This window comes from Phragmites australis, chromosome 10, assembly GCF_958298935.1.
Source record: "Phragmites australis chromosome 10, lpPhrAust1.1, whole genome shotgun sequence".
In the NCBI taxonomy this organism is placed as follows: Eukaryota; Viridiplantae; Streptophyta; class Magnoliopsida; order Poales; family Poaceae; genus Phragmites; species Phragmites australis.
In genome coordinates, this window is record NC_084930.1 from 29,706,296 (window position 1) to 29,725,038 (window position 18,743).

The window sequence follows — 18,743 nt, forward strand, 5'->3', positions numbered from 1 at the left end:
TTGGCACCTCGTGCGTGCGGTGGTCCCCTTTGCTTACTCCGCTTTTGTGATGTTCTCTGGTTGCCTTTTGTCTGCACATCTGCTTGTTGCCGAACGCCATACCAGATCCGGCGTTTTGAGGATTTTCGTGCCCGTGTCATTTTCTCTTCTGTTTCGTGTTTCTCGGTTCATGGCCTGTGTTTTGGCGTGCACGTCACCTGCGCGTCAGAGAATGCTTTTTTTCTCTGTTTTCTTGGTTTAGCTCTTGTTCATTCTAAATGTAACCACTGTTGAAGAGTACATAGGGAAGACTAGGGTGGGCTATTTACTCCGTTTGATTATGCTAGCATTTAAGCAAGGGGCATATAGGAAAAGCCGAGCAAGCGGCTCGAATGCTAGATGGCTTATATTTGGAGGATAGTGCATAGTATCCGTCGTTTGACCAGGACTGGTATTTGTCGATTATCAATGGGGTTCTCCTTAACTGAAAACAAGAAAAGGGGTTCTCCTTTACTATACTGTGTTGTTTTACATGCTACTTCTATTCTTAAATAGATATGATTTAAGGATATGTGTAGTTAAACTTTATAAATTTTGACCGCCAATATATAAAGAAAAACATTAAGATACGTTGGAGAAAATGATATTAGTAGATTTTTTTTATGGAGAATACATTTCAAATTACTACATTTTCAATAGCTTTTGATAACATATGCTTTGAAAAACAACGATAGAAGATATGCATCGGAGATGTATCGATGTCTTAAACACGAGTAAAAAATAATCTTGTGTTCCTTTCTCACACACGCCGCTTACTCCTATTAGAGCAGTAACACGAAAAGATTGTACACATGTATCCTCTACGGATGTCCTAACTCATTTCTTAGCCGTATATACAGAGCATCGTTCCCTGGGATAGAAGGGCCATCTCTAGTAACTATCTTAAATTTTTATCCTCAAAAACACTATTATAACATCTCCTATCACTATTACAGCATCCCTTATTTTTTCATCTCCAACAGCTACCTTATTTCCTTCTACTACTTTTTTTCTCCCTCCGGTCCACTGTCAGTCTCTGTAAACAGTACTGGTGTTGTGTTGCTATAGTACTGCTGCAGTGTTACTCTCATTTCGGATCCATGGTCGACCTCTGTGAGCAGTACTACTACAGTATCTCTCTCCGCAACTCTGTATAGTGTCTGCTGGAGAAGGTTTATAGTGCTACAGTAGTTCGAAAACACTGTAGTACTGAATTTGCAGATTTGGAGACTCTGCTGTAGTTGGGCACTGTCGTTATACACGGTTCCTAATCATTCCTCATATGGACGTGTACCATCCCCGAAGCAAAGAAATGGCCAGCCTGCAAGGCTGAAACGGATGCATCATGCATGGTGTATACTCTATGCCACCGCCTTCGAAATGGTTGGCCCGGAAGAGCCAGTCGAATGTATATATTTTGTTTCCTCAATCATTAAGCCGCGCACCTTTTAATCTTGTCTTCCAAGCTACGTACTGCAACACCGAAATGCGTGGGCACCTATGCGAATAGTGCGTAGTAGCGTAGCGTAGTGTAGTGTGTGTCAGATATCCGGGTTTAGTCTAATATATTTAGAATTCTTAATAAATTCTAATACCTAACTTAGTGAATGCGTGAGTGTTTCTTTTAGTCCTATTTTTTATGGAGGTAAAGGGAGACTAACATAAAAAAAAAATCTCTTTTCACCTCACTTAACATGTGTAGTTGAGAGTAGTACGAGAACACGCGTGCGCTCGCTCGCTGGGTCAGGGCGAAGGGTGTGGGCGCACGATACCTATATGAATGTTTCATCAAAATCAGATCTAGTTACTTGCGCAGATGCAATCTTTTTTTGCAGTTTTATTCTTTTGTTGTGTGGATAAATAGATAAATATATGAAAATCGTATCGGTTAAAAATCAGATCATGGCGCATCTCAACCACGCGATTCTCTCTCTCTCTCTCTCTCTCTCTCTATATATATATATATATATATATATATATATATATATATATAAGGTTTTGCCCTCTCTCTCTGCTACGCTGCCACACGTAGTCTGCTCCGTCCGATTGCACCGACGTGCATCAACGAACGAGAGAGGCAGATCTTTAGAACTCGTCGCTCTTGGGATCCTGCATCGAGAGGGTGAATAAAGTTTTTGAAAACGCTCGGCGTGACTGCTTGTGATCTGCTTCATCGTTGCCATCAACTGTTCATGTGATCTACTTCCTGATTGTCATCAAGTCGCCTATACATCATCGTGGTCTGCGTTGTCTACGTCCTTCATCAATGTTTGCTGGATCACCATCACGTGGACCTCTATATCTCATGTTGCCGATGGGTACATTCACTATGATCCGTCATTAACATGTCTATTTTCTTGCTGTTTTCATCCTGAAATATATTAGCGAGATATATGTTTAGGATAGATTCTGCCAGTATGATGATAATAGTCTATCTATTCATGTTCATATTCTATTTAGGAATTAAGTTAAATACAAAAATGCTATTTTTCTAATAGTGTAAACTTACCTCACATGGGAACTGGAAAATTTTGACTACACGAACTCACGAGGCAGTACAGTTCAAGTTCCGCTGCTATATATGTTGTGGATTATATTGCGAATAGAAATACAATTAACGGTCAAGAGTCGAATAGAGAATGAACTTTTTTATTTTATTGATCCCGTTTCTCTTTATACAAGATGAATTGATGTCTCCCCGTACCTGATCCCAACAGACGAGAACGAAGATCATCGGTTCGTAACAGATTACACACGGAAGAATCAAGAATGTCCACTGTACACGCGTGATGTTGGCGTGACGCTTAGAATGCGAACAGAACCGAACAGTTCTTACGGCGATTCGCAAGAAAGCAAGCTCGTGAGTTCCCTTAATGCTTGTGATTGTTGGAACGTGCACGCATTAGAGACGAAATCCGTGTCTGTGTCCCAAAGTTAAACAGACCGACCGAGAGCATCAACGATTCAAAGGTAAGCGATTTTCGGATACGACCCCAACAAGTGACAAATGTGTCAGATCACGTGTGGAAAACGTCGAGGAATTCTTGACCACAAGCAGACCTTAAGCATAGCACATCCCTAGCTAGTTCTAGCTTCGAGTGTTTGGCGGTGGTCGTGAAACACGGACTGATCGGTTCGCGCTCAACCAAATCGCAACGTTCCAATGTACGACCGCAACGCATAGTCAAATTGTGATTGATTGCGCATATTATTGTATATATAAATTGATAGAAGCATATTAAGTAAAATCATATTTGTTAAAAATTATAGTGTTTATTTTATGTTTATGTTTAGATAAATTGAGCTGAGTTTCTGTTTAGTTAGATCGAATCTGAGGCTGTAAACGGATGTAAGATTTGATATTATGATTGATTGTTCGTATAAATTTGATTTTATGATATTAGCAAGTAAGCCTATTTGTACGAATGAATATAGGAGTTTATATCTGTAAGGTTAAACCGTAGAGAGAACTTGATTCAAGTATTCTCCTGTAGCAAGCTACATATATACATTTACATCCGTTAAGTTAAACTAAAATAATATACATAAATAACTAAATATGTTTCTCTGTAAAACTATAAGTATGCACTAAATTAAAATATTTCTATATGGGTAATCAATCAGCCCCTCAGTGACCAAAGCAACACGCACTCTCAGCATGACGTGATCGTGAAGCAAGCACAAGTATGTGCGGCAACCGCAATTTAAATTTAAACGCATCGTAATCATCTCGCATGGCCCTAACCCTCTACAGTAATCATTCCAAGGACCCGCACCACGGAACGCTGCACCTCCGGCGTGGAAAGCGACCAGCCGAGAGATGGCAAGTAGCAGCAGTTAGATGATGCCAAATTCCACCACCGATACCCTCATCACCAACCCCCAGCAAACACCGCCACTAAGCACGCTCGGTCGCTCGCTAATGGCGCACCAGGCCAAAGGCCGCCGAGTCCCGTGTGTGCCAAGTGCTATGCTGCTTTAACCGAAAACTACGTTGCCACCGAGCCTCCAGCTTGGATCGTGTGATCCAGGATCGCCGACTTGACCCGTCGGTTTTTTCCAGGTCTCTCCCGTGCCGGCCGGCCCCAAACGGCTTTCTTTACCGGCGAACTCCGCCTCGGCGTGGTCAACTTTGCGCCATCATTACGCGGGCGCCCTGATCAGAGCCGTTAACCTGAATCCTGATCGCCTCCTATTTATACCCGCTCGATCGGTGTCACGGTCGTCACAAGCCGAAGCGTCCGATAATCCAAGCTAGCAGGTGCAGCGGTCAAGTGAGTGGTGGCCTGCTTGGAGTACGCAAAAAATTGGAGTGCGCCGGCTGCGTTGAGCGTTTGAGAGATGGAGGCGAGGAGCAGTGCAGCGCTCGTGGCCGCGGCCGTCCTGGCGCTACTGGTGCTCGTGCCCGAGGCGTCCCGCGCGGAGCGGTTCGTGGTCGGCGACGCGGCGCGGTGGACGTGGGGGTACAACTACACGGACTGGGTCATCAAGAAGGGCCCCTTCTTCCAGAACGACAGCCTCGGTATGCATAGCAACGTCTTTCGCTTACACGGACAGGATGGCTCGCGGTAGAGCTTCCTAGAGTTTGTTGGTACGCTTCTGAAAAATATCGAATGCCGCGTGCAGTTTTCATGTACGACCCGCCGAACGCGACGGTGCACGCGCACAGCGTGTACCTGATGCGCAACGCCGCGGACTACCAGTCGTGCAACCTCAAGGCGGCCAAGCTGGTGGCCGGCGTCATGCAGGGCGCCGGGTCGGGCTTCGAGTTCGTGCTCAAGAAGCGCAAGCCGCACTACTTCGTCTGCGGCGAGCGCGGCGGACTCCACTGCACCATGGGGCAGATGAGGTTCATTGTCAAGCCCAAGAGCTCCGCGTGCCGCGACGACTGACCCGCCGTCTCTGCCGCCGGCCGGCTGATCCATGGACATGACCTGGTGGTTGACCGATGTCCACCTCGTCTTCTTCTGCATGCCACCTTCTGATTCCGGTTCAATCGTTGTGCTTGCTTGTAAGTTATCAATTGCTGTATTTACGATGTGTTGTATGGTGTAGTTGCCATGTGTCATATTTATGAATGAATGGTTTGTCGAATAAAAGAGGGAGTGTGTCCGATGGAGTGAGTTGTTAAGTGTGGTTGCAAAGGGAGAATGCACTGAGAGATAAGGAACTACGGGTACTTGTTGCATTAAGCTGCCTGCTTGTTTCAACGGAACATTAGAATTGCATCTTTCCTGAGAATTTACTTCCAAAATCAGCAGGGTTAAACTAGAAGCTTCCCCTGTTTCTAGACCACGAAGCAACCATGAACCATGCCTGTGCTACCTCGAACAAAGGAGTAAATTAAACTTAACATCAGGTCAATGACATAGGAATTACGGGAAAGGTATTTTATATAGAGAACTAGTTTATATAGTCATAAAGACATGAAAATTGATCAATGCTTCGCGGCCTCCCTTTAACCATTGCCCTTCCTCTGGACTAAGAAATGGGCTTTTACCATCAGAAGATCACCACTTTCCCTTTGGCAATATGTACCATCGAAATTTATCTCTGTTAGCCAATTCGCCATGAAGAGTTTAGCCGTCAACCATGACTGATATGCCCCTTCTATAACTCCACGTCTGTCGTCGTCTTCAACCGTTGGTCCAGAATCGCCTTCAGGAACAAATATTTCTTGCAGCGACATCCAACCAAAAACATGATACGCCCCTGCAATGCCTTTGCAATAGTTGTGCCTATCAATCATTTGTTAATCCTCTCCCACTCCGTCAGCTCTAGGAGAAAGTTCACTATATTCGCAGTGTCGGAAAAATCCTTGCCATAAACTCGACACCGGCCAAGCTGCCACCCCCTTGCTCTGGCCACCTCATCTACATAACTACATGAATATCCCGCTTGTGTTTAGTGAGCTGCAATACTGCACCAATTGAAGATGACTTTTATAATACACATAAATAAGTGTACGTCGTTCATTTCCTTTATCCGATAGTTTAGATTTCTCTAATAATACTTTATCATCCACCGGTACTATGGGTATTATTAAGGAGTATCATAGGTATCATGAGAGTAGGATTGGAAATAAAAAACTATAACAAACTTGTAAATTATATGTTTAACTAGGGAATGTCAAAATGTTAGTTTATTCTTTAGATAAGTTTTCACTTATTCTGATCATTTTATTTATTATGGTTTCCACACTTCGTCGGCCGATCGATGATGGGTGACGATGATCCGAAGTCCGATCAGCCAATGACGTAATTGCCCTAAGGGTACCAAGAGTACTTAAATGGACGGTTGGATCACAATAATAATACTCTCAACCATTTAGTATCATAGTATACTGTAAATGTTCTCTTGAAGAATGATGACAAGTTGTTTCATACCATGAATGGGTTGGAACCATCCAAATCTTACTTCTGAGGCAGTATTAAGACGAACACTAACAATTCAGTGGTATATTGCAAGTGGTGAATTTTGGGGTGCTATTGAGCCAATTTTTCCCTTCAGATTGTGCCGAAACTGGCTCTTGTCACAGGCCTTATTGAAGTTCGAAAGCAAACATGGTCCAGTTGAAGGTGACATGTCCCTTGAGTTATTCCCTGTACCAAACCTTGCTTGTCAGAGGCGTTCATGCCTGTTATGTGGTGGTGATTTCTTACGATCATCACTCCACTGTCGGAGAGGTCTTCAGACCTTGCTCTCTCCTCACCTCACCTCCAGGTGGTCAAATCAGTCAAACAATCCACACTGATGTGAGTTCACTTGCTCACTCTTCAGCAATCAAGACATCCAGCAATTCAATAGATCTCCTTTGCTTTCTCTCCCGAGACACAGTATCAATCAGCCTTTCCCAACAAGTGGTCTCTGGCATAAAACCCATATCAGCCAATCCATACAGTGCGACAGTCGCATCTGCTAGCCCGGCTTCACAAAGACCAATCAACAGGTTGTTTGACGCTGCATAGTGTGGTAAAAATCCTCGTCTGAGCATCAGTCCCAGCAAGCCAACTGCCTTATCAACCTCCCGACGGGAGCGCAAGCAATTCATCACAATCCAATAGCTTGCGACGTTCAATTGAACTCCTTCCAGTGGCACACTCTCAATTTAGTCCATTGCTTCCACCGTCCGTCCATCTTTACACAGGCCCTCGACCACAAGATCGTATGTGACAACATCAGCCCTACACCCCTTCCCCTTCGTCTCCAGAAAAAGATTGATGCCCTCATCCACGCTCCCATGTCTACAAAGGCAACCAATCAGTGTCGTGTAGCTGACAGCATCTGGCTCCACGCCAGAACTCCTCATCTCCTCAAACACCAACCTCGCCACCTCAACTTCCCCCTTACAGTGTCCATTAATCAGAGTGGCATAGTTGAAAGCATTTGGCTCACACTCGTTCCTCCTCATAAATCCGAGGATTACACGCGCCTTCTCCAGCTGCCCCAGCCTACAAAATCCATCAATGATCACATTGTATGTCAGATGGTCCGGCACAATGCGGTCCTTCTCGATCATCTCCTCAAATAGTTCAAATGCTGAAACGGGCGAATCCGTGAGGTTTTACTACGGTTCGACGCGGCCGCGGCGTGGGTTTGGAGGCGGGTTTGACGGCCGGAGTGGCAGGTGGACTGGCGCCAGGCGCCTGAGGGGACGGCAGCGGCCGCAGCGCGGGGGAGCGACGTGCGGGCGTGGGCGCAGAAAGGGGGGGAGCCAGGGCCGCTACACTACACTGGTAGGAGTACAACGGTAAGGGGCGGAGGGCATTCGGTCTTCGGTGAGGGAGCGGTGGCCGCGTTCGACAAAGGCCGTGTCCGCGCGAACCGGTCCGAGGCCGCGAACAACGGATGCGCGAACCGGGCCGCTCCGTTCCGGCGCGTGGCCTCGCCGTGACAACAAAAACCCACGGCACGTGCGAGTGCAATCAGCTACCGTGCAGATAGGGATGACATTTTTAACTATTTACCGTTTATTCACGGTAAATATTCTAATAGAGTAAGGTTTATTTCTTGTTTGCTATATACAGACACGGATATGGTGCTTACCCGTTTATATATATACCCGATGCCCGCTGCCACCATTTCACACCCGTCACCAACTCACCGCTCGCCCACCCCGAGCACTAGGCGACCAGGGCACCAAGCCAATCCGTTGCTCGTTTGCCATCCCTCCACTGTCCGAGATCTCCGCACTCCCTCCGTCGTCCCATCCGTCTGTTCATCATCCATCGCCCAAGAGGTCGAGATCCCAGCCACCCGCCCGTTGTCGGAGATCCCCGTCGTACCTTTCGATTGTCCGCCACCCGAGAGGCCAAGATCCTCGCCGCCCCTCTACTGTCCGCCATCCATCTCCCACCCGATTATACAGGTCTCTGAGCCTTTCGAAGGAATCACCCGATTATACAGGTCTCTGAGCCTTTCGAAGTATTCCTTGTACAGGTATACGCCTTACGTTTTGTTGCCTAGCCGTCGGAGCCCCAGGTGGTGGCATTGGTCATGGGCATGCTGACGCCGAGCAGGATGTTCTCACGGTGTGCGCACGAGAGGATCAGGCAGTAGAGCTCATTGGTGGAGATGGGACGCTTTGGGAGATGTTGGTGCGCACACGGGTATACCCACCCATAGGTGATAGGTATGTTCCCTATTTTTTACCCGTCCCTATTAATACACATACCCACAAGCAAAGAATTTAGCAGCTACAAGTATAGGAGAGCTCTACCTGCCCGCCATTCCTACGTGCAGATGAACAGGTGACGAACTGAAGTGGGATGAAAACGTCTGAATGTTCTGCGCGATATGGTACACCGTACACCGCGCGTCTGGGAACAACATGTGTGGCGTGTTGTTTGGAGTGCGGACTTCAGACGGAAACGCAACGCGGATGGCCTAAATTTTTCATGTGTCGTGCAAATAAACAGCCTACCATAAAATTGGCCACGATGTATGCATGCATATGTAATCAAAGCTACAAAAATCACCAACGGGACATGTAAAATGTACCCAGACTCCAGATATCATACTAAAGTGAGCAGACCAGAGAGCTTCATGCAATTTTCGAAGACAGTAAACATCAAAGGCGCAAGCATTACAGTTTTAGCAAGAAGATTAAAAGTGGAACTAACTGTAAGATGCAGCTAAAGCCCAATCACGTGCTAACATATCACTCATCGCTAGATCCAACAATTCTCTTTTTGAGATCTTCAACTTTGACGAGCAGCTCATCTCTGTTTTCCTGCATATGATAAAGAGATAGTTGACATGGTGGAACACAGTACAGAGAACAAGAAACAATCTCAAGGTGGAGGCTGGTTCTAAAAGCAGGTGGAGACACACCTTGAAAAGAAGATACCGTGTGCCGAACCAAATTGTGTAACCAAGGCCCAAAATTTCCAGTATCTTTGGGAGCTGCTGACAGGGCTGTAATCAGTTACAAGTTCTATGATGGCAGAAAGAATTGTGCATTTATCCTAAATTTGATAAACACTGACCAAGGGGATGGAGTCGATTGCTGAAACAACAGCAGACAAAATCCATCCAGCAAAGAAAGCACCGGTGCCATATATGACATATGTAGATGTCTCCTCGAAGCGTAACTGAACAATAAATGAGCCTTCCATGAAGAAACGAAAGACGGATAACCAAAACAAGGGCAATAAATTCACTCTTTTGAACTTCAACAATAGAAATGCCCTTAAGATCAAATTTCCTACTAAAATATAAGAATCTTGAATGTATTTAAACTATAAGCTTATCAGATACTCTGCGTACCATTTCATACTTATGTTTATGTGGGTTGATAAAATTAAATCGTTCTGAATTCTAAGTCGCAAAGCACAAAATTACAGTAACAGACTAGCATTCCTGCACCTGACCTCTGTTTAAATGAATTTTTGCCAACTTCATAACATATTGGGACATCGAGCTATCATGCCAATCTTACGTCACAGCAGAAACAATGAGCTTCATTGATTAACCCATTAGCAGAAATGTAGAGCCTTGGGTATATAGCTCAATCCTTCATATCCGTAGTCTTCTTTATGCATGACGAAAGGCATGCCAAGTAGTACTAATAAGGCTGGGCAATATCCTTTTGTCCAGAAAGACATATCAGGCCAAACTAAGTCAACACGTGTCAAATTACCAAATTGATTTAACATTTTGCGGCGAGCATTTCTGAAATATGCATTGTAACATCTGCTATTTCTACACAGATTCAAATATATTACTAGTAGTTGAGCATGATATGCTACAGATCTTCAATCTGTTTGTTGTCAGACAGCTGATTTCCCCCCCTTAAGATTGCCCTAATGGCTTCATAACTGATTACCGGACACAATTTATCATTTCTATCTTTTCGTAACCACATCGTTTCAATTCCACGTATAAAAATAATCACCACACTGCATCGGATGCAATAGAACAAACAACCTGCGTGCAAGATAGAAATACCTTACTGCCGAGCGCCTGACTGAGCGCATCCTCCCCGACACTGTCCACGGCCACCAAGCTCTGCTCGAACGGCGCGAACGGCACGGCCACCGGCTCCTCCACCGCGCTGCTGCCCACGCCGTTGATCGCCCCGGTCTGGCCCTTCTCCTCCTCGCCACCGGCCCCCGAGGACGCGCGCGCCATCCCTGCCGCCATTGCCGCGTCGAGCTTCTCCGCGACGGTCGCGAAAGACGGCTCGGTCCAGTCCGCGCCGGCGCAGCGCAACCCTGGACGGACACATCGAAGCAATAAACGTCGTCAACCTAGAAGCGGACGGGCGATGAAATCGATGTACTATGTTTCCGCCCCTGGGACCTCGCGTCGGAAGGCTGCGGCGGCGCAGGGTGACGGGCGCGACGGCCGACGAAGACGGTCGGCAGCGCGGGAGGAGGATACCCGCGCGGGCGGCGGCGCCAGCGTTGGTGCAGACGCCGGGCTCCATTGGGTCCTCTGCACTGTTCGGCTCTGTTGCGATTTGAGAGCTTTTGGCGGCCGCGACGACGGATGTTGGTTTCGGGCGGCGTTGCCGTTTGTTGGGCGTTTTCTCTTGGTAGATTGAATTTGCGATTTTTATTTTTATATTTCTTAAATCGAAATTTTAAAAAAATGTTTTGAAAAATTGCACATCTAGCTTCCAACGAACGGCAGGTTTAAAATTTTAAAAATTATTACGTTCTATTACTATCAAAATTTAAAACACTAAAATAGTCATAAAAAATTTGAAAAAAATTATGATACAAAGGATACTATCTAGCTCTTCGAAAATATTCACCAAAAATATGGAGAAAAAAGAGACAAATTTCATTGCGGGCTTGGGCTGAAGTCTCTCGACTCTGGACTCTGGATTGGGCTGTGATTGCCTAGGACGGCCTGGCCTGGCCTGGCCATGTTCTGTGGTGTGTGCTTAGCTGGGCCTGCGCTCCTAGCCTCCTACATTGCTGACCGGCCATTTCAATGGCCGTTGAATTGTGACCGTCCGATTATATACTAGCTGCTTCTGGGACTGCCCGCCAATCTGGCCACTGTCACCGTGGTCGCTGCACTAGTTGCGATCTGCACCATCAAATTGCAGCATCTGTTCATAAAATAGCCTGGTGTCCATAGGTTGCAATAGATCTCAAATGTACTCTAACCGCGGGCCTATTTGCCATTCGCAAATAATTGTCTTTAATTTTAGATAGGGAGTATAAAATTTACAAGGTTAGGTCATCTTCAACCAAAACGTTTTTACAGCCGCAAAATACTGTGCCGAGGCAGATGCCGATTGAGAGGCTCCGCAAAGCACTCCAACAGAGTCATTTTCAACTTCTACAGGATTGCAGACGCAAAGGAATGACTGCAAATTTGCAGATGGATGAAGGATGCTCTATCACTGTAGCTAGAGATTGACGTGTGGGTCTAAAAATAGGAGGAGAGTAATGGAAGATAGTAAATAAGGTATCTATTGAAGATGAAAAAAATAGAAGATAATATAATAATGTTAGCGGAGTCTGTAATAGTATTATAGAGAATAAATTTTTAAAGTATTTATTTGAGATAACCTTAACAGGAACACATGTACTTACATCGTCATAATTCATGAGCCACTGAATGTAACTATACTCAATGATTCGATGTAGAGTTTACATAAAGATTCCGGAACATCATTTCAAAAATAAAAAGATTCTGCAACCAAGCGGTAAAAGGCCACAGAAAATCATACCATCATCCATTTGAATACAAACGGCTCAAGGGTAATCTATCATCCACGGAAGATTCGTACAAGACATATAAATGCATCGATACCGGGGGGCACCACACTGATTCAATTCTTTTAAGTAGAAAAATATAAGTGTAAGAGATGCATGGTTCCCTAAGTGTATCTCAATTCTAGATAGCTGCTATTTATAAGATTTGTACATTTCATTAATAAATAGTACAATATTTAACTTCTCTAATATTATAATTATAGCACTATCTACAAAATTAATATAACACAAGATATAATAGACTACAATACCATTATATTTAATTAGTAAACTATCTATCAATTAGTAGCTAGCTTCTCTCTTAATTTATTCTCTTCTTCACATAGATAAAAATACCTCCTTTATAACTAGCTAATTTGGATTGTTGTAGACTTCCTTACAAGTAGACACCATACCGTACATTTTGACTTATCATCGTGCATAAATAATTATCCTCGTTCTAGAGGTTACATACAAAACCGGTACCATTAGCAGATAAATTAATGCGGGTAGATAATCACATCCTCTACAAAAAAGGATGTCTGCTGTATATATACGAATATATTTCAACCCTGCAACAACGGGTGGCTTGATCTATGAGCTAAAGACTTTATTTAATTCGGTTAAACTTCATTAGTGTATCGTTAAATTATTATCCTAGAAAATGTAACTAAGTAGCTCATGTTATAGCTGGAGGTAAGAGTCCTCCGGGTACTAATCTCTCTCAGATGATATTCCATCGTCTGCCGAGGACTTGGTGACCAGCGATGTTGTCTACTTGTGTCTATTGGTTAATGGAATTTATATTCCAATAAAAAAGACAAATCTATCCTTGGAAGATCTCTCGAGGTAGAGGTGGCGGACAGGCACGGAACCTGGTGCAAAGCTCCAAGATGCACGGACATTGGTGGCAAAGTTTTAAGGTGAGGGCTGAGTGGACGGGGGTTTGATCTTCCTTCTAGTATCTAATCTCAGGCTTTCAATGAAATTCGTATATATAAGATTGTACTGTTAAAAAAATCTCTACTATATAAAATATGAGTGAGTTACCGTATCACTTATTTCTATTACTCTTCTTTTATTTGATAAAAAATCTAAAATTTAAATAATTTACTTAATTTTATCATCCACCTCCATCCTACATTTTTCTCGTCTTGTTACTGACTATAAATATAAAGCTCATTTTATTAATAAAAATAAATATAGAAATTATAAGAGAAATTAGTATATAATTTTCTTCTTTTTTTTAATCTCATCTAAAATCAAACTACAATATTACTTCCGACATATTGATTTGGCGATGCTTTAATAGCTCATCATATCTCTATATTCGAATTTATATTTGATATTACGGTATACCATGCTTGTATTTTTGTTATAACTAAACTTAGCTAGTGGTTTTTTAACTTTTGAGGTTGTTAGCGGGCGCAAGTACTTATAGCAATCACTGCAGTGTGCCAATACGAATTAGAGCGTATATAATACCACTATCACTGCCCGATGTTTGACTTCCACTCCCACACACACACACACACATATACACACACATATATATATATATATATATATATATATATATATATATATATATATATATATATATATATATATATATATATATATATGCAGATTTTTGTCATTTCGGCAAGAACGCGACCGGTTTCTCCTTCCATGTACGAACTGAATATATACACCTGCATTTTTTTCTGGCACGACTCTTTGTGAAATGCGTACTATACCCAGGCACGTTCTGTAAAAACAAGTTTTATGGCAGGTACTGAACTTCTGATGGTGCTCCAATGCAGTGCAACACACGGACCTATACGCAATCAAGGATAGATGGCCCTGGTACGATACGACGTTTAATTCGTAGCGGAGTACTACTACGAATCTCTTATACCTAAACCTGGACGGAAATCTTGCACGACATTAAGCCACATCAGTAAAAAAAAAATGCCGGCCGTTGGATCAAGACAATGAGAGAGGAGAATTGTCCGATTTTCGAATGTGAATGTTGGCTTACGGAGTCTTAGCGAGTAGCTAGTCTGACATCGCCGGTGTCGCTCTGCCTCCACCTCTTCCTCCTCCCGCCACACCTATTACGCCGCTGCGATCCACTGTAGACTCAGGCGACACACCGACACCATCCCCATCCTCAAGCACGCTGTCACAATCGTCACAACGTCGTTGGCCAAGGGCAAGGGGGCCGATGACTAGCAACAGGCTGAGACCGATCAGAGGGGGGAGGAGTGGTCCTTGGCCGCCTTCTCTAGCTAGATGTAGCTTGGCGACACGCTCGCTAAGCACCCCATCAACACCTCCTCCCCGTCTTGACCAACGGCGCCGAGCACCCCGTTGCCGGATCCGGTCTTCCCCGAGTCGACGTCGCCTTCCCTGAAGCTCCAGCCATCGAACTACTTCTTCCTCGTCGCCGACCGCCGCCCCAATCCTCGTCACCGACCGCCACCACTGCTTCTCCCAAGCTGCTCCACCATGCAAGGTGGTCCTCACCACATTCCCTTTCCATTTTTTGAGTCACCGCCGCTAACCCTAGCGTCGCCGCCGATGCCTATGTGTGTGTGAGAGAGGGAGGGCCAGAGGGGAATGAGGCCAGAGAGTGCGAGAGAGAAAGGGATAAGAGAGAGGGAGAGTGGGCCTTCCACGCGTTTAGTTGGCCTAACAGAGGGAGAAGAGAGAAGAAAGGAGAGAGGGTTGTGGCCTGGTTCGACTGACCCGATGTCAAGAGAGAGGGAGAGCGTCACGGGTCGAGGCCATTACAGTTGGCCCAAGAAAAAAATAAAAAGAGCTACATTATCTCTTAAACACGAGCAACACTGAGCGTAGAAGATCCGTCGAGTAGATGCTCAACAATCAGCAATAAAAAAATCATATTTAAGAGTTATAGCAAAGAGACTCCACCTCCTTCAATTTCAACAGAGGTAACCAATATGTGAAAAAAAAAATCAACAGAGGTAACCAATATGTGCAAACGAAAAAAAAAATCCACCGTATCTAAAGAACAAGGTTCTATACACACAAGGAAACAACATAAATAAAACACACATTGCTATCAAATTCACAAATCAAGAAATAACAATTAAAACGACTAACCTTTCTGTTTCCCCTTCAATCTAATTCGGTATTTCTTCACCCAACACAAATAACAAAGCTACATATTAAAAAAACAACCACATGCCCGGCAGATATAAGTGGAAAAGGCAACGACACAACTTACATGTCCTTCTCACCGAAACCACAGAAATATGCACAATAGTGTACCCTTTGCCTTAATCCAACTTTCCATCTATTTTTTTAATCTCTTTAACACCAACAGTAGAGGCCCAGTTCCAAGCCCAATAAATACACATGCCTACTACACTACGGTTAAACAATATGATGCAGAATTCAACTACCCTAACCATCTAAATGTAAGTAGTAGCTTGCTCACGGTAAAGCCGCGCGTTTCTTGTAGTCTTCCATTTATTGTTCGCGCAAAAAGCGCTAGCTTTCACCAAATCGGATCGCGTCAGGAACTGCGGAACTGCAGCAGTTGTCTGAACAGTACTACCACTTGTATGATCCTGCAGGCAGCTACAGTTCTGCAAACTGAATACTGAAATGATTCCTGGGGCATCGTATCGACCTGATCCGGTACATGTGGGCGATGATGTACGTCAAGATAAGATCACAACTCGCAGTACGAGCACAGCTCTCATATCTGATTTTGATTTTGGCAGAACTTTATTTTTTAAATTAGAATTGGTTATCTTTAGGTTTAAAACTTATTGGAGCTGAAGTTACGAACGGATTGAGAGTTTTTTTTATTTAAACATATTATTTTTATGTTAGTATGAAAACAGATATTTAAACTATTTTATTTTATCTTTAAACTTTAAATGATATATGGATTTTAGGCTGAAACTTTGGCAAACAAAATCGTTGCATTCGATCATGCAACGGCTAACACCAAAGTTGAATTCCCGTTATCTGAATAACGGTCTGTATAGCCAGGACAGTTTTACTTATCTCTGTGCGCTGTGCCCGTGTAGCCATGGAAGCCGCGGCAACAGCGTCGGCGAGCCCGCGACCCGCCCGGCGCGCGACGCAGCTGCACGATCGGCGCAAGAGGACGCGCCAAAACTTCATCGGGCCGGTGGCTGTAGAGCTGCTGCTGCTGCTGCTGCAACGGACGGACCAATCGCGGCTTCACGTCGGATGGTTGCACCGGTAACCGCCGCCGGCGTCGATCAGTAGTCGGTGCGGCCATCGCTCGTCGTTGCTCGCGGCTGCAGCGACGTACTGACGTCCCCGCACGTCCCCATTTGCCTTAGCAAACACATTCCGCTCGTTCAAAAAGGAAAAGAGCGACTTATACAAATATTTACAAGTTCATATATCTGAATTACGAAGCTTTTATACGTATGCAATAGTAATAAAAATATCTAGCGAATTTCCTGTTTGTTGCTTGAATTCGATGGAACAAGAACTGAAATTCGAACCGTACGAGGATGAGGCAACTAGTGCTACGGCAAGTTAGAGTTACTCTTTTACCATTTACTAAGGGAAGGGGAACATGCTTAAATGTGGATCCGGCTCTTACACTGGCTACCATCCGAACTATTTTGCTATAGTTTCAGTTGGACTTTGCAGTCTATGCACATGCAGAAGATAGCACAATTGTTTGCCAGTGCAGGGCTACCTCTGCAGCTCCAAGTGCATCCAAGCAGAGCAAACCCAGCAAAGAGATTAAGGTCTGTTTAGCAGAGCTTTAGAGCAGTTTTTTTAACTGGAATCAGAGGAGTTCTGCTAAATATCAGCTTTTAGCTCTCTGAGTAGAATTTGTAGGAGTGATTATCTAAAATGAACTAGAAGCTATGGAACTGAAAAAAAATCAGTTTCCTCTGATTCACTTTCTGTATAGATCACTTCTTCCATATAGTTTAATTTAGATAATCACTTTCATCTACAAAATTACTTCACTTACATAATCATTCTTTATAAAAAATTTGAATTAAATAGAGCTCTACCAAACAGTCTCTAGATCCTAGAGCAGTGATGGAAAAAGTCACAAGTGCCTATATACTTTTGTATCTGTACCTTTGTAAAAATCCAAAGCAAATTGTAAAGTGAGAATAAAGAAATAAAGCGGAAAAACTTCCGCCAGTTCGATGGATTCGTAATAGATTCCGGTGTTGCAAAAAGGTTGTGTCGCCTGCTTTTTGTATGGGTATCAGATTCCCCAAGGACATATCAGCTTTGTTTTACCCAAAAGGATGCCATTTTAAAATTTGACACACTTTGTGCCACACTTGGATAAATTGGCGTGATTATGCATCAACATTACATGGGTTCACTTCTTGTAGCCTTCACTGAGCATAGCTTTGTAGTAAAATCTCATAATATTGGTATCTAGTCGAGCTCGATAGTACTTTGGACGGTAATAAACCTCAATAGTAAAAAAAAAGAGAGCAAATTTCACGAAGCTACACCTGTGTTGCAAAATTAAAAAAAAAGGGTGCAATTTTTACAGGTTTTGTCAAAAAATTATACCGTCGTTGCATTATTTTAAGAAAGCTATACTTTCCATCATCCACTTTTGAATTGGCCAGTATCTGACATATGGATCTTACATGGTATGCTATATTGGTCATTTGTTCATCTTTCTAATAAGATGATGAAAGACGTGTACTGAGGAAAGAGATGTAGTAGTAGCAGTAGTACTCTATTGTAGCCTGAGAAGGGATATTTTTATATGCGGATGTACACAACAGTAGTAGTATTTTACTGTTTATTTATATTGATATTTATGATAGAGTAGTAAGCGAAAAAATTATAAAATAAATAAGAAAATCAATATATAGATCTATATTAGATCGAAGGAATAGACGGTCAAGATTAGGTATGTGTGGGTAAATGAACGTGAAGTTGCATTTTCTCTGCGGTGATCTTTGCATCGGCAGGAGGCGCACATGGATGCAATGACCAAACTGCCTGCTTGGCTTCTAGATCTACATGCAATTCATAATTTTCATTTGAGCCCTATTCTGCACACGAAGGAAAAGGAAGTCGTACGAAACCACCACTACGAAAACAGCTATTTGCGTGATCTCTTCGATCTAACGGCGGGCACATGCATCCTCACGAGCCAAACTGTCCTCGCACCTCTCTGGATTCCCCCGATTCAACTTGGAGTTTCTCGTGTCCAGAATTCGGCTTTGACAGGTGGGTGTTCTTCTGCTCGGAATATGACAAGGTCACAACTGTTTGTCACCATGGCCGCCGTCGCGACCTTGCCGTTGGTGAAGAAGTTTGGAGGAGGAAAATCTCCGTTTCCAATGTCTGGACCAAGATGGGCTCAGCACTCCTTTGCAGGGTTTGAAAAAATAGTTGAAAACTGTTCGGCATTCGCGAATATCGGTCAATTCAATCCGCACCGTATTTAGAAATCGACCATTTTTTAAATTTAAATTAAAAAATTCAAAAAATCACAAAAAGTAAAAACATAAAAAA

General features: G+C 43.7%; 3 protein-coding genes across 3 annotated transcripts; 1 reads left to right on the plus strand and 2 right to left on the minus strand.

Annotated features, from left to right (window-relative positions):
• Positions 1–4,034: 4,034 nt before the first annotated feature.
• LOC133931168 (blue copper protein-like) lies at positions 4,035–5,149 on the plus strand. Its single transcript, XM_062377982.1, has 2 exons — positions 4,035–4,540; positions 4,645–5,149. Exons 1-2 carry the CDS (start codon positions 4,360–4,362, stop codon positions 4,908–4,910), a joined length of 447 nt encoding a protein of 148 aa, XP_062233966.1. The 5' UTR covers positions 4,035–4,359; the 3' UTR covers positions 4,911–5,149.
• A 1,574-nt stretch (positions 5,150–6,723) lies between these two features.
• LOC133930221 (pentatricopeptide repeat-containing protein At5g18475-like) lies at positions 6,724–7,786 on the minus strand. Its single transcript, XM_062376885.1, is given in 2 exon segments — positions 6,724–7,557; positions 7,765–7,786. Coding segments are annotated over 2 exon segments (792 nt in total). The 3' UTR covers positions 6,724–6,787.
• Positions 7,787–9,032: 1,246 nt separating this feature from the next.
• LOC133931278 (protein CURVATURE THYLAKOID 1D, chloroplastic-like) lies at positions 9,033–11,027 on the minus strand. The gene is made up of 5 exons (XM_062378130.1): positions 10,822–11,027; positions 10,468–10,733; positions 9,507–9,611; positions 9,352–9,423; positions 9,033–9,250 (listed from the first exon to the last, which is right to left on the minus strand). The coding sequence occupies exons 1-5, from the start codon at positions 10,946–10,948 to the stop codon at positions 9,179–9,181; spliced, it is 642 nt and encodes a 213-aa protein (XP_062234114.1). The 5' UTR covers positions 10,949–11,027; the 3' UTR covers positions 9,033–9,178.
• Between the last annotated feature and the right edge of the window lie 7,716 nt (positions 11,028–18,743).